Below are 14,646 nucleotides of genomic sequence, written 5' to 3' on the forward strand. Positions count from 1 at the left end.
GATGCGTTGCGACTGACCTTTGTAAGAATGCCATCCTCTCTGTGGTTCTTCTGCAGAACATGTTGAAGGGCCAGTTGGATCTTCTGCTGGAGTTTTTCCACTTTCACCTTCTCCTGAAGCCAGGATCGGTCTGGAGGAATACATTTCACTGCTTCATTTATTAGCAAACTTCTTTGCACATAAGCTAGGATAAAAGTGGTTGCGGTACGGCGTTTTGCAAAAAAAAAAGTATATATATACATAAAACCTGATTGCCATGTTACAATTATAAATATTAATTTAAAAACAAATACATCCTGTATTTGTTTTTAATATTTTGACAATTACAAATCTGAAAAGTGTGGTGTGTAGTCGATTTAACCCAGTTAGATTTTTGCTTTCTTGAACCACTTCTTGCTGCAATATGCTGCTCTAAGTGTTTTGAATAGTCTTTACCAGCTTTGTTGAAGATTGTTACCCACAGTTCTGTACAAAATAGCTCAAGTTGCTTTAGACTGAATGAAGAGCATTTCAGTAGCATTTTTCTAAGACCTGCCACAGATTCCCAACAGCCTTGATTAACTAGGTGACTTTTTCTATATTGTTTTAACGCTTTAAAAACTTTTTCTGTGGACTTGATGCTGCTGTCACACCTAAAATTCACCTTACAATAAAGGCTGATTCTATTCCATTTTACTCTGAAGGATCACACTTGACTTTATTTAAGGGTATCAGAGTAAGAGGGGCTGAATATGTATGCACGTGACTATTTCAGTTTCGTTTTCTTTTAAAATGTATACAACTTTGCATTGGTCTATCGCATAATATCCCAATAAAATGCACATTAAAATGTAACCAAATGAAATAAAGTTCAAGGGGTATGACTACTTTTGCAAGGCAGTGCATATTGTTATGGTGAGTAGGTGAGTGTGGCTGCTGCTCCCTCCCCTCTCCCCCCTGTTTGTTGCTGTGACTGACACCTACCAGCAGACATCAACACAAAAGCAGAGAACAGGGCGATCTCATCCTCAGACAGGTGCATAGAACACAAGTTTTTCCCAAACTCGAAGACGGAGCTGATCAAGTCGTCACAGCCTGCCACAGCAAAGGACATGGAGAGAGAGAGGGAGAGAAAAAAAAGAGAGAGAGAGAGAGAGAGAGAGAGAGAGGGAGAAGGGGTTTAGGATGGGGAAGACCAAAGAACAACATTCACTCTTGATCTTTATTGGGAGAGAGGCACATAGGGAGGGGAGAGGAAGGGGAGAGGATAAAAACGAGCAGCGTGCTGACAGCACATGGGAGCGTCTTAAGCAGAACAGGCAATGCTTTCACTGAGTTTTGCCTCCCAGACGAGTCACTTTTGGCAGTTGGGCGGTGTTATGCAAGCTAAAATGAGGTCACTATTGAGGCTTTTAGTTAAATCAATTATTAGGGACGCACAGAGATAGGCACATGCCACCGCTGCTCTGAAAGCCCATCACTCTCCCGCCCTCCGCCGCCCGTCCCCTGCTATCTGTTAGAGGGACTTTCACTAATGCATAAAGAGAGTGATAAACAAACACAAAGAAACAGGAATGTGCATCCTCAAAATCACTGTGGGATGCATTTACATTTTTTCTGTCAAAAAGCTACCTTGAAACAAGAAAATCCATGCTGGAATATCACAGTAAAATATGACAGTCAAACATGACTGCTATTTGCTTTTTCTTTTTTTTCTTTTTTTTCTGCCTGAGACGTTTCATGTCAGACTACCGGCAATAGTTTTGATAGCACTCTCCCCAAAGACGCCCCGTCTGGCTTTATTTATTCCAGAGTTACAGGAGCCATATGCAGCGGCTCCTCGGTAACATCTCTGTTGTACCATAAATAACCGCTGAAGAGACAGAAATGCCAGGTGAGGAAAGGATAAGGAGCTCAGTGTTTGCTTCCAGGCCTTCAGCGTTGAGAAAAGAACAGCAGCCGACTCTAATTTTGGCTGTTACACCAAGGACAGGAAGAAGACACTGTAAAGAAACAATCTAGATACACAAACACAGCAAGCAGGCGCCCACGCCTGCCCGACTGTACACCCACTCCACTTACCTAATGACTTGAACACATCAGGTCCGGCGTATTTTCCATCGAAATAGACTGTGTTGTTTTGCGAGTCAAAGGCACGGCACATTCTGACAAACACAACTTCCAGAGAGCCTGCAGAGACAGACAGCAACAAAATGCTGAAGATTTTCTTTTTTTTTTTTTTCCCCCCGTAACATCAGGCAGAGGTGCAAAACACATGATTATGCTTTGTGCTAATCTTCTGAAATAAAAGGAAACAACTGCTTTGAAATGCGCCCGCTGGCAGATGAGAATAAAAACTGCCTCCGCAGATGAAAACATCATCGATAGAAGGCTATTCTATCCAGAGTCAAATTTGACGAAAATAGGTAGTGATGCCACTCTTCCGTTCAGATGCTTTTTTTTTTTAAGCTGCAAAGCTATTTATTAGATGGTGCAATCTGCACAACTTGATGGGAGAGAACACAGAGGAAAGAAGTACGCAACTGTACTTCTTATTGACACAGCTGAAAAAAAAAATGTGTAAAAAGCCTCGAGTAAATGTATCTTGCATTACTGCAACAGCCTTGCACTCTGAAAATTTCAGAAAATACATCTTAGCACATTTACACAGAGAGAAAATCAAAAATAAAAATAACTGATGCTACACAATATCTAGTAGTTCCTTTGAAATACATGTAACCAAAACATTTTTATAGTTTTCAGAATGTCTTGTTTTCTTGAATAATCCTTAAATTTGTGTTTTCTTGGGATAACATGGAAACAGTGGCTAAGAACAGTGGAACGCTTTTCTTAGCAACTGTTCAAGATGGGAAAGAATAAAGAACACAACATTCAGGAAAAGGCTGATGTGTGTTTATCTTCATAAATCAGAAAGTCCTGTCAGACAATAGCTAGCTACCTAAATGCACCTAAAGCTACACTCAAGGAAACAATGAAAAACTTTTATAGAACCCAGACAACAAATCTGGAGGGGTAACCACGTTTTTGAAAAATCTACAGAAAATATTCACCAGAAACAATAACTACCCTAACTCCATGGCTATTTCAGTTCAGAAAACTAAATCCTGTGAGGTAAGCTTGAGAAAAGAGAGCATAAGAGAGGACTCTGGAGGATGTAGGGAGACCAAGCAAAGAAAAATGGATTTCTCTCGGTTTGCTCCAACTTTGTGAGAAAGTTGGAGCAGTGCTGTCCTGTCAGCAGAAGGAGATTAAGAGGAATTTATTTTAAGGCTTTTTACTCGTCTTTTCCAGGGGTTCGAATAAGTGTGGATGGCACTGTGCATCTGCATAAATACAGGGGACTTTATCAGAGCAGCTCGAAGAGACAGCCTACATTTCTGGGGGGAAAAAGCGGGCAAAAAGAAAAAAATAAAAATAAAATAAATATTGGCAGCTAGACTGATGGGTTTTATCAGAACTCTGGAACGGATGACTTATCTAACGCAGCGTCCGCCTTTGCTGTGTATGCAGCGAACAGGGCAAACGCAGAAAGAGGCAGAGGCAGGCTGGGGTGGGGTTCTCCTGTCTGTGACACTGTCTGCGCGTGTGAAGAAGAGGAGCTTTGTGCAGTCAGGTCAGCTACGCCCCCGTGACAACGGCGGAGCGGGGCTGGCGGAGGTGAGCCGAGGTGAGTTTGACGGCGGCAGGCCATGTTGACAGGCTGTCATACCTGCTTTCAGCAGCACTATCTGATCGTTCTGACACAGCTCCATGAAGCCGTCGATGCGCTTGGCAAACTCCACCACATACTGAATGGCCTCTGTTATTTTGATAGCACACAGCTGCCACATGACTTCCCGGGGCTGAGGAACGAGATAGGACAGAGAATGGGTTATCTGCCGTAAAACAATGGTTTTGATAATAGCTGCAGCTGCTACAGAAAAGCGCAGCACCGAGCCGGACGGACGCCTTACCTTGCTCTGGTAGCTCTCCACCTCTTCCTGAAGGAAAGCCTGCCAGGTCATCTGCTGCAGCTCCTCTCTCAGGTACTGACATGTCTCCATGTGTGACTTTGAGATGTTCTGGGCGAGGTGCTCTGGAAGACAATCATCATCATCATCATCATCATCATCATCATCATCATCATCATGACCAACCCAGATGATTTCAGCCAAGATCTGGGTGTTACACACAGACAGAGCTATGTGAAAGTGAAGACTTCACTGCTCACTGATGAGATATGCCACAGGAAAAGAAGATTTATTTACTGAGCTCTAATGAAGAACGAAGGATTCGGGATGGGGGTGGGGGGGGTGAATACACGTAGGCTTTTTTTTTTTTGGATGGGTGGTTGAGGGGAGGGGGGAAGCTTGTTGACATTTCCTTATACTGCCTGCAGGAAGCTCATAGCTTAAGGTTGAGGCGAAGCCAATCTAGTTATGACACAAATGCATGGAAAAGGGAGGGGGAGGGGCGCCACGTTACTCACTGAAACAAAGGTCACGTTTTTTTTTTTTTCTCAGAGAAATATCGAGTATAAGAATTTAAATGGTTTTGAAAACACATCTGTTAAAAGGAGTTCCGAGGCACAAGGGAGCCTAAAAAAATGATTTCCCCAGACGCCTGCCCTGCTGGATCCCGATTGGCCCTAATTAATGGAAACTAATTACAAAAAAAAGAGGTTCTTTTAATGAGTGTTGGAGATGAGTCTCCAACCTCCTGCTATTTTAAGCAACCTTTGTGTCGTTTGCCCCACGGTTGAGTTGTTCTACCCCCCTCCTTCGTTTCACTGTCTCTCCTTTAACCTCTTCCTTCCTTTCGCCTGCTCCTTACCTAGTTCAGCCATGGAAACGGTGGGGGAGGTCTCGCCGTTGGTGAAGGAGCAGTAGGGAAAGAAGCCAGAGCCGGGGGCAAAGTCGCAGATGGGCTCCGGCTTGATGCCGTTGATGTCTAAGCCCGACTGGTCAGGGGACGGCTGGATGTCTAGGTAGAAGCTGCTGACCGCCGAGTCGGGCTTGCTGCCATCAGGAGTGTGGCCGTCCATGTAGCCGCTGAGGTCATCGTGTAGCTCCGTTAGGCCGTTGGCTGAGAGGCCGTAGCTGGGTGTGAGCGGCTCTGCCTCTCCGGGCTGCTGTTGGTGGTCTCGCTGCTGCTGCTGCAGCCGGTGCTTCTGGACCTCAGCGTACAGGCTGTCTCGCTGCTTCTTTGACATGCGGCCAAATTTCACCGCTGGTGCAAAAAGGACAAAAAAAAAAAAAAAAAGTATGAAAATCAAGTGAAAGTGGATTAAAATGCTAAACTAAAATAAACCACACAAAATAAAATTAATTTGAGTAGAATTTTAAACATATATGTCATTTGGAAGAAATGTGTACTGATAGGCATTTATGAATCATTAAATAAGGTTCATTTTCTAACTCTACGCATATAGTTTGTTGTGGTAACTAAATCTAGAAAGTTTTAAAGATGCTCCAATAATCACTTGGCCAGAGATCAGAATCAGACCACTTTTCTTTGATCAGCAGGTGAAATACAAAAGAATAAAATGTTTCAATCCTGACGCATCAGAGCTAATAATGTTCAATAAAATATTGACATAAAACAATAAGTAAATCTCTGTAGTTCAGGACAACTGGCTGATGTAGTGGGGCACACTCTGTAAGTCAGGAGGTCACAATATGCATGTGTGTGTGGGTTTATGTGTACACTACGTAGGTATCTATGCAAATAAATATATGCAGCGGGACAGGGAGGAGAGTAAGCATAAAGGCTCGCATAAGGTTCAGAGTCACCTTCTTTCAGTCAAAACACACACCTGTGTAAGTGTGTCTGCATGAGAGATGAACTGTACAAACAGTACTCACTTACTTCTGTGTTCTTTCACATACATGACGGTATATGTGCATGTACACGGGGCGGGGTCTACGAGTGTACAAGTGCACTGAAGATTTTCACTTCAAATCTGTGAAACCGTGCTTTAGTGAAAAAACACATCGCACGTCTGCTGTGTTCAAGCAGAGCCTCCTCAGCTCAGTCTAGTCTGGACCTGCCTGACAAAGAAAGACACAAACGCCCACCTAGGGGCTCCCAGTTTTGCATCCCGGCTACAGCGGCAATAACAACACCCTCTAACAACTTCCTGTTTTATGAAAACAAGGTTTCCATTACGGCAACAACTCTCCCACCACCGGCGCATAATGGACATTATCAAGATATGTTCCCACATGCTCAAATCAAATCGATGATTTCTCTGTGGACAGCTGGACAGCTAATGGCACTGCCTTGCAGTGTTTAGAAACACTGCAATCCACACTTATTGATATCCCAAATAATGATGTGTCAAATCATTAAAACATAATTACACACTGAAAATCAAGAAGAAAAAAGAAACTGATCTAACATCTATGCAAGTACATTTAGTCAGAGGGTGAAAAAACATGTTAGAAATATTTGTTTTATTTTTTTTAATAATTACTGGTGCCAATATTCTTTGTGTGCCTGATTGGTTCTAAAAAAACAAAATTAAATATACTAATTTTATTTATGCTTTACTTTTTTTAAGGTGATCAGGAGGAATATGTAACTTCCTGTTTACATGAGGTTTATACATGAGGTGGCACAGAGGTTCATATTTCTTAGAAAGAGGAATGAAAAGAGGACAGACCATTCCAGAAAGTCAGATGTATATTGATCTCAATATGTCATCATACAGTTACTCACCTAAACCTTCCTCTATCTAAAATCAGGGAAGCAGTGAAAAATCTTCAAAAAAATATAACTGCAACGAGTTAGGATTGTAAAGGCCTAAAAAAAAAAAAAAAAACTCTCATGGACAACTCCATCAGAGAAAAGCCTCTTTAGGTTACAAAGATAAAATAAAAGGCTTAGAAACATATAGTTTATACTAGCATTACAGTTTAGAAAACGACTCATTTGTAATTCACAACATCTGCCCCCAACTTCGTCATGAGCAGATTTTACACAAACAGGTGCCTGAATGTGAGCCCTTCGCCTCTCGGTACCTTTGCCATCCGTTGCACCCACCTGTCGATCCCCCTCCTGTAAAACAACAACTCACCATCTCGTGACATTCCCACTGCCAGGCACTTCTGCAGCCTGCAGTGCTGGCAGCGGTTGCGGCTGGTGCGGTCGATCAAGCAGTTTTTCTGACGGGGGCAGGAGTACGCTGCATTGCTCTGCTGACTCCTCCTGAAGAAGCCCTGCACGGCGAGAGGGGACACGGGGAAAATACGCCTTAGGTTTGCTGAACGGGCCTCCGCGGCCGCAAACGCTCATTTTGGCACCTCAGAAGGGGAGATCATTTTTATGTCTTCATTGTGCTCTAGTGCTGACAAGATTTATTGCAGTCTGGCGGGGATGTACTGTACTCCCCAGTGGTGATATTTTCATTTTACTGCTTGCAAATTGAAATGCAACAAAAAAACTACTGCGGTGGTATTTTCCTGACTCCTTTGCTGGCATTTAAAGAGCGCTGTATATCCACCAGCGTGTACAACAACGACGGCGGCGTGTTTTGGGTAGCGCATGATAACAACGCCTGGCATTTCTCTTCAGTGGCGTTATTAGTGTTGATTAATGCAGCACAGGCATGTGCAAGGCTAAAGGATTGCAAACGCACACCAACTGGATTCCTCATCCTTTGACTTAATGAATTGATTCCAGCACATCATTAACATGCCCCACTCTACTGCTCCACACACATATGTCTTAATTAGCTGCTCATTGGCTGTTTAATTACAAGAAAACAGCTGACAGCTGCCAAGTTGCTTTATAATGGAAGCCATTATGGAAACAGAGTAAAACTGCCAGTGACAAGTAGCACTCCTTAATAATGCAATGATTTATGGTCCAAACTTTTGTACTCGCACGTACCATTAAAGGCCTTTCTGCCTGTGGACTAATTAGCAATCATTAAAGATAGATTTCAGCAGTTTATTCTTTAGCGTTTTATCCTTTCCAGGATCTGTGTGTGTGTGTGTGTGAGCGAGAGGGAAAGGGAGAGAGGGGTGCTGGGAAGAAGAGCTGAAAGGAGCCTCTTTTGGTTCCCCCCCCCAAATCACACACATGCACGCACGCGCACACACACACATTCACACCGGCGCAAACAGCAAAAGGTGGAGGCTGGCTGAGGAATGCTAATGATGTGCTTGGTGACGAGCACGAAGGGGGGATAGGAATACACTCTGTGCACAAATTTTCCTTCGCCGTGAATGGCTGGTGTATTTGAAACGGTACAAAAGGTGGCTTCAATGGGGAGAAACACGATGTAGCAAACAGCCAACAATCTGCTATAATTCAAAGCACTCTCCTTTTGATCATCCTATTTCAAGAAGAGCAGCAGAAGCGAAAAAGGAGAAGAAAAAAAAACAGCAAAAAAAAAAAAAAGACATGTCCCTGGGAGGGAAAAGGCAGAGGAAAGCAGAGGAATGACTATGTCCTACTAATTGTGCCTTTCTGTGATGTCCTCAGTGGTGCTTGACCACTTTAATGATCATGCTCTGTGTGTTTACACACACCACGCTCCCTCTCCAAAACGCTGTAAAACTTCAGCAACATTTTAAGATGTTCTTTTTTTTCTTCTACCAAACAAGCAACTTTCTTTACCTCCTCAGCGTTTCCTCCCTGTCTTTGCCCTCCCTCTTTCACATGCTTACAACCCATCACACTAACAGGTTCGCTCCTCTTGATGCTTACCTTACAGCCTTCGCATGTTATCACGCCGTAATGGATGCCTGATGATTTGTCTCCACAGATCTTGCAGGGAATTATTTCGATTTGAGCTGGGGAGAAGAAAAGAGAATGAAAGAAATAAATAAATAAGGGCAAAAAGAAATCAACATTTTGCTGTCACAAGCCGCTGTACAACCCTCTCACCATGGATCCATGTTGGTACATGAAAGAGCACTGTGCTTCTAAAAACATCTCATCCAGTGGCTTTTGAATCTTCACTTCCACACAGTATTAGCTGAATATTTAGAGCTGCAGTCATGTGTGTGTGTGTGTGTGTGTGTGTGTGCGTGTGTGTTTTTTTAAGGGAAGGATCCAATTTTAAAGTGCTCAACAACAGCATGTACAAACATGGCATCGATTTGTCGCGAAAACACAACTTACATTAAGAAAAGACCCGGCTGCCCACAAACCCTAATACCCCACAGAAGTGCAAATATAAACCTTGTGCAATGACAAAAGATCATTTAGCCACATGAGGAGGTCTATTCCCTGGTGGAAAACCCGACTTCATGCAGGCTCTTAAATTTCAAAACCATAACCCCCCCCCTCCAAGGAGCAAATCCACTGCAACCACAAAGAATCATAACATGCCCGCTGTGCTGGATGAAGCAGAAACTGTGTGTATTTGTATGCGTTTGTGTGTGAGCGAGCTATACGAGGAAAAAAAAAAAAAAAAAAAAAAAGAAACCGCTTCAGTTTAAGTTTGGCAGCGCCGTTGTACTGTTGACAGGCCTGAGATGCAGGACAAAAGCCCAGAGAGGATGGGCCTCATCCATCGTCGGCCCTCGCTCCGGGAGCGAACCTGCAGCTCAACGGGCAGAACACACAGACACGAGACACCCAGAACTCCCAGCTTGGCCCACTGATCTCAGCTTTATCACCGCAGCAGCCGCCAGTGCCACGCCGCTACCTTCCTCCAAGGTTCACCCCCCCTCCCCCCCCACACCCTCTGGATATCTGTATCTCGTTGCCCTCCTCAGTCGCGTCATTTCCATCAGTGCACTGCAGCGCCAGCTACTTGATCTGAATCGAGGAAAGATCACAGTAGGATGCTCTCTGTCATGATGTAATGTTTTGTTTGCTTTTAACCACTGATGTAGACTGCCTATCAGGGCAGAAAGTGCTCTTGTACCCACTAGATTTGTAGATTTGTTGGCACTCCAAGTAAATATTATTGAAATCACTAAGTTTACACATCATTCATAAAAAAAGAAAAAGATCAAGACTTCAAAGATTTTCTAATTAGCAATATGCAATTTCCCATTTCCCTAATATTTAAATATGACACCATACAGAGACCCATTCCTTTCAGCCATCGGCCTCCGAGGCTGGAAGAAGACCCATGTTTATGTAGTGAGAGATAACTGCAGGATAACATGGCAGACTGGGGTCATCAAGTCTCCATAACAACCATTAGAGGTCATCTCACACCTGGTTGTTTGGGAGACATGCCAGGGAGAAAGCCTATTCCTGTCCTACTATCACAAACATAAACATGTACTTTGCTAAATTGTGTGCTTTAGTCAGAAGAGAACAACATTAATTCTTCCAGCTAATTAATTCACCAATTCTACAGCTGAACCAATAGATGGATATGTTACATTTTTGACACATTGATAAGTGTTTTCAACAAATGAATTCAGATATGCTGGGGATGAAGAGTGGCTCTGGTGGACTGGGGCAGAAGAAACCCGATTACAGAGACTGTAAAAAGAGGAATGCTCTCTTTATGTATGCTCCAACACTCAAAATCTCAAACAAAACAAACAAAAAAAATATTTATTTTATTTTTTGTTTTTGGGTCAGAGTATATATAGGTATATACATAAATTAAAAGCTGCACTTTTCTAATATTTTAGTTTGAGATTATGATACTGCTTTGAAAGATAGTCTTTTTGAATATTTGTATATATGTTTCTATGTGTGTATCTTCAGGTATGTTTTTTTTTTTAAATACACCTGTTGGAGAACTTCAGTCGACCAACCAGTTTTTCCACGCCCCACCCGCCCCCCAAAAAAGATGTTTGAACTTTTTAGTACCTTACCCAAATAATTTGCTCAGTAGTTATTCACTAAATATACACATCAAAATATCTTCTTAAAACTCTTTTTTTATTTTTTTTATTGGAGTAGAGCAGAAAACCACAGATATTATGTAACATAGTGCAATTTCATTCCATTTTATTCTTTTATATTTTTGGATACATCTTTTTATATTTGTTTTAGCATCTTGCCTGCTTAGTTTTTGAACCACTTTGTTTAAAATTTATTGTTTTTTTTTAAAATGTCCTACACAAATACGACTGACATTGGCATTCTGTTCTACGGTGCTCGGATAAGCATCAGATCAATTCCTCCAAACAGGGCTTGATATATAATCTACTTCTTAAAAAGAGGTGGCATATTTTCAGGGTGTTACATCAGCCTCTTCCCTCAAACCAGGCCCAACTGTCTGCTATAATGCCTCAGGTCTCGTCTAAAGACAAAAGACTTAAAATATCTCCTGCACACCTTAACAAGCAGCCTCTTTATTCCGGTTTGATCACATCAAAAGTACTTTTGTTGGAGTTCATCCAGAGATCCCAGCCCATTTAATCAGCTGCCTTGGAACCTGCATTGTGTCATGTGGATAATGTCCTTGTCCCCGAGGCGTGCCCCGGAGAGCCCCTTAACACAGAGCCTTTAATCCACCAACCCGGGAGTTGCACTCTGTTCATTCAGGGGATCTCTCCTTGCACTGCTGGAGTCAACAAGACCAGCCATGTTTACTCGGAATTAGCCTAGATTTTAGGAAAATGAACAAAAAGGAGAGGTGGATCATGAACGATTAATACTCCTTCATACAACACCTCCTGCGATTTTGAGGTTCTCCCATACAACAGAGGGCACTGCACCTCGTTGGCCCGGATTAGAGTGGAACCCAGGCAGGAGGCGGGCTCCGACAACCTCACTGAGAGGGTTAATTTATAATTAATATTTTCCTTACTGTGCACAGTTGCTTGTTATTTCATTTAGGTCTATCTCTGAATGAGTGCACTCTATTGTTTGTTTTTGTGTTCTCACCGCATGAGCATTAGCTGTGCAGTGTGTTTCAACTCCTTTAGCATTTTCAGCCTCATTACTTACGTAATTTGTTCTGACATGCACTCACAACAACTGAAGCGTGCTGTAATTATGACTAGCTGTGGTTATGTTGCTCCAAAAGGCCGCAGTGACAGTCTCTGGCCATTGGGTGGCAGTGCAGGGCCGTTTCTACGGCTGTCATGCCAAGTTAAGCGAGCTTCCACCCACCCCGTTCACAACCCACATGCTTTTGGCTACGAGCTCCAGCCTCTGATAGCTCCAGGCTTAGGCTGCTGCCTGCCCCCCCCTCCCACAGCAGAGCTGCGAGATGCCTTCATCTCTCCCGAAGAAGCGGAGCTGGCTGGGTGCTCGCTCAGGCCCGACAGAGGCTGTGCCACATCAGGTGAAAGCAGCAAGAGTGCAGACACAGGGGTGCCAGGCCGGGCAGATTATATATCCACATGAGCGTAGTTTAGTTGAGCCCTATCTGCTGCAGGATGGGCCCAAGTGCAACCAGTCTCACCAGCTCTTTCACTTTGCTCCCACACAAACCCATAGATGCTGGGTATACTCAGCAGTAAAAAAAACGGGTGCATCTATGGATCAGCTGACGCAAACTTCTAGTCTAATAATAATAAAAACAATGTCTTTCCATATACTTATTGCTTTCTTTGGTTAAGAGGTGAGAACTTAAACAACAAAAACAAACAAACAAAAAAAAACATTCACGCATCCCAAAATGGCAGTTAATATCTATTGACGTAAAATGTGGAGTTAACCGTCTCCCGGTGTGAATCAAGCAGCTGCTGGCTCACTTGAGCTTGACCGCTGCAGTGCCGCTGATCCCATTCACCGTGCCCGCCTGCCTGCCTCTCTACCCGTCGCCCTCCCTGCCAGCCAGCCCTGCCCGCTCTGTTTACAACATCAAAGCCAGGCACAGTAACACAAGCGGCCATGCTACAGCCCATCCTAGCAGCACTGCCGCCCCTCGCAGTGCGGAGAAGTGCCCTCTCTGCATGCAGGCCACTTCAAAGACACCTGCTGAGATGCCAAGATTGTGTTGAATCCCAACCGCAGCACAATCACGCCCGAGACATTGCAGTGAGGGCCGGGGAAGCAACCTAACCCAAAGCATCCTTGCAGAGTGGCATGGGTGTTGAGAATAAAGAGCGCTGCAGAGAGAGAAGACGGTCATGCAGAATGTTAAGGCTTGTTCTTTGTCTGTGGCTGAGCGGCTCAAGGACACTGACTCACATCACTAGCAGGCCGTCCGAGGGGATGACGTGTCACTCAGTGCACATGTACAAAAGGGCCAGTGAGGCCATTGCATGTTCACCCAGTGCCCTTCGCTGTCTTTTTCACAGCCTTTAGACTGAGCCAGTCTGAGAACAGTACAGTGCATCATAAAAGACCAGGACAGTCAAACAAATACATATTAAGTCTGCCACCTGTCAGTTTCCCATTTTCACATCCCTGGCATATGAGCAGATTAGTCACTCACAAGGTTCATTTACTTTTGATCAATAAATGCTGTACACCACTGCAATCTTCAGTGTGGACACAGTTTGTCTGGGAAGAAAAGTGCAGGTTGGTTGTGTCTAAGTGATTGGCGAATCACTTAGACACAACAAGAGGTATCCAAGAGGTAGCTTGGAAGCAGCTACTTCTTCTAAGTCAGTGATGTTTTTCTATGGGAGGTAGCTCAGCAGAGCATGCCTCCGGATCAAGCAGTTCCCCTCCAAAACAGTTGGTGGCAGCAGTGATACTCTTAGACAGCATGTATTAAAAAAAAAAAAAAAAAAAAAAAAAAAAAATATATATATATATATATATATATATATATATATATATGCATATATTTATTTGCTTCAAGTAAGACGATATTCAAAAGAAATCATATTTTAGACAACTTTGTCAAGACATGGCTGAATTCATTCAGACTGTGAGAAAGAGACATTTTTTAATTGCATGATGGAAATTCAGAATAAAGTAAACTCAGTATCAGATTTACAGTGAGGATGTATAATCTCTAAAAAAACACTCATCCACAGACACTGGTGTTTCAGTAATGTCAGCCATGCTGAAATGTAAGTGTCGAATACTTTTAAATGTTCACACAGAAATCTCCAAATGTTGACTAATAAAATGTTCACTTAAATATTGCCTTTGTTTTAAAAATTTCGTAAAAGCACCAATGATTCATTATAATCTGTTTGAAACCCCGCAGGACCCTTACACACAAAGACATGTTGCCATTTATCCGTACTGCTGGTACTGAAGACCAGGCCATGCCATACAGGTGCTGGTCATAAAATTAGAATATTGTGATAAAGTTCATTATTTTCCATAATGTCATGATAAAAATTAAATTGTCATATATTTTAGATTCATTGCACACCAACTGAAATATTTCAGGTCTTTTATTGTTTTAATTTTGATGATTTTGGCAAACAGCTCATGAAAACCCAAAATCCCTGTCTCAAAAAATTAGAATATTATGAAAAGGTTCTCTGAACGAGCAATAAAAATAATCATCTGAATCAACAAAGTAACTCTAAACACCTGAAAAAGATTCCTGAGGCCTTTAAAAACTCCCAACCTGGTTCATTACTCAAAACCGCAATCATGGGTCAGATTGCTGACCTGACTGCTGTCCAGAAGGCCATCACTGACATCCTCAAGCAAGAGGGTGAGAAACAGAAAGAAATTTCTGAACGAATCGGCTGTTTGCAGAGTGTTATATCAAGGCACCTCAGTGGGAAGTCAGTAGGAAGGAAAAAGTGTGGCAGAAAACGCTGCACAACGAGAAGAGGTGACCGGACCCTGAGGAAGATTGTGGAGAAGGGCCGATTC

General features: G+C 43.0%; 1 protein-coding gene across 2 annotated transcripts in view; it reads right to left on the reverse strand.

The window, feature by feature from the left end:
- Positions 1-14,646, reverse strand: part of roraa (RAR-related orphan receptor A, paralog a) — a 218,988-nt gene that overhangs the window by 8,780 nt on the left and 195,562 nt on the right. For both annotated transcript variants that reach the window (XM_088006263.1, XM_014990327.2), the window contains 8 exons: positions 8,695-8,780; positions 7,058-7,199; positions 4,813-5,208; positions 3,954-4,075; positions 3,710-3,842; positions 2,062-2,169; positions 964-1,074; positions 18-130 (listed from right to left, as the gene is read on the reverse strand). In XM_088006263.1, the coding sequence (XP_087862389.1) occupies positions 18-130; positions 964-1,074; positions 2,062-2,169; positions 3,710-3,842; positions 3,954-4,075; positions 4,813-5,208; positions 7,058-7,199; positions 8,695-8,780 (1,211 nt within the window). The remainder of the gene's footprint in view (positions 1-17; positions 131-963; positions 1,075-2,061; positions 2,170-3,709; positions 3,843-3,953; positions 4,076-4,812; positions 5,209-7,057; positions 7,200-8,694; positions 8,781-14,646) is intronic.

Source organism: Poecilia mexicana, unplaced genomic scaffold (assembly GCF_051168715.1).
Source record: "Poecilia mexicana isolate PSO_F unplaced genomic scaffold, ASM5116871v1 scaffold_6, whole genome shotgun sequence".
Classification (NCBI taxonomy): Eukaryota; Metazoa; Chordata; class Actinopteri; order Cyprinodontiformes; family Poeciliidae; genus Poecilia; species Poecilia mexicana.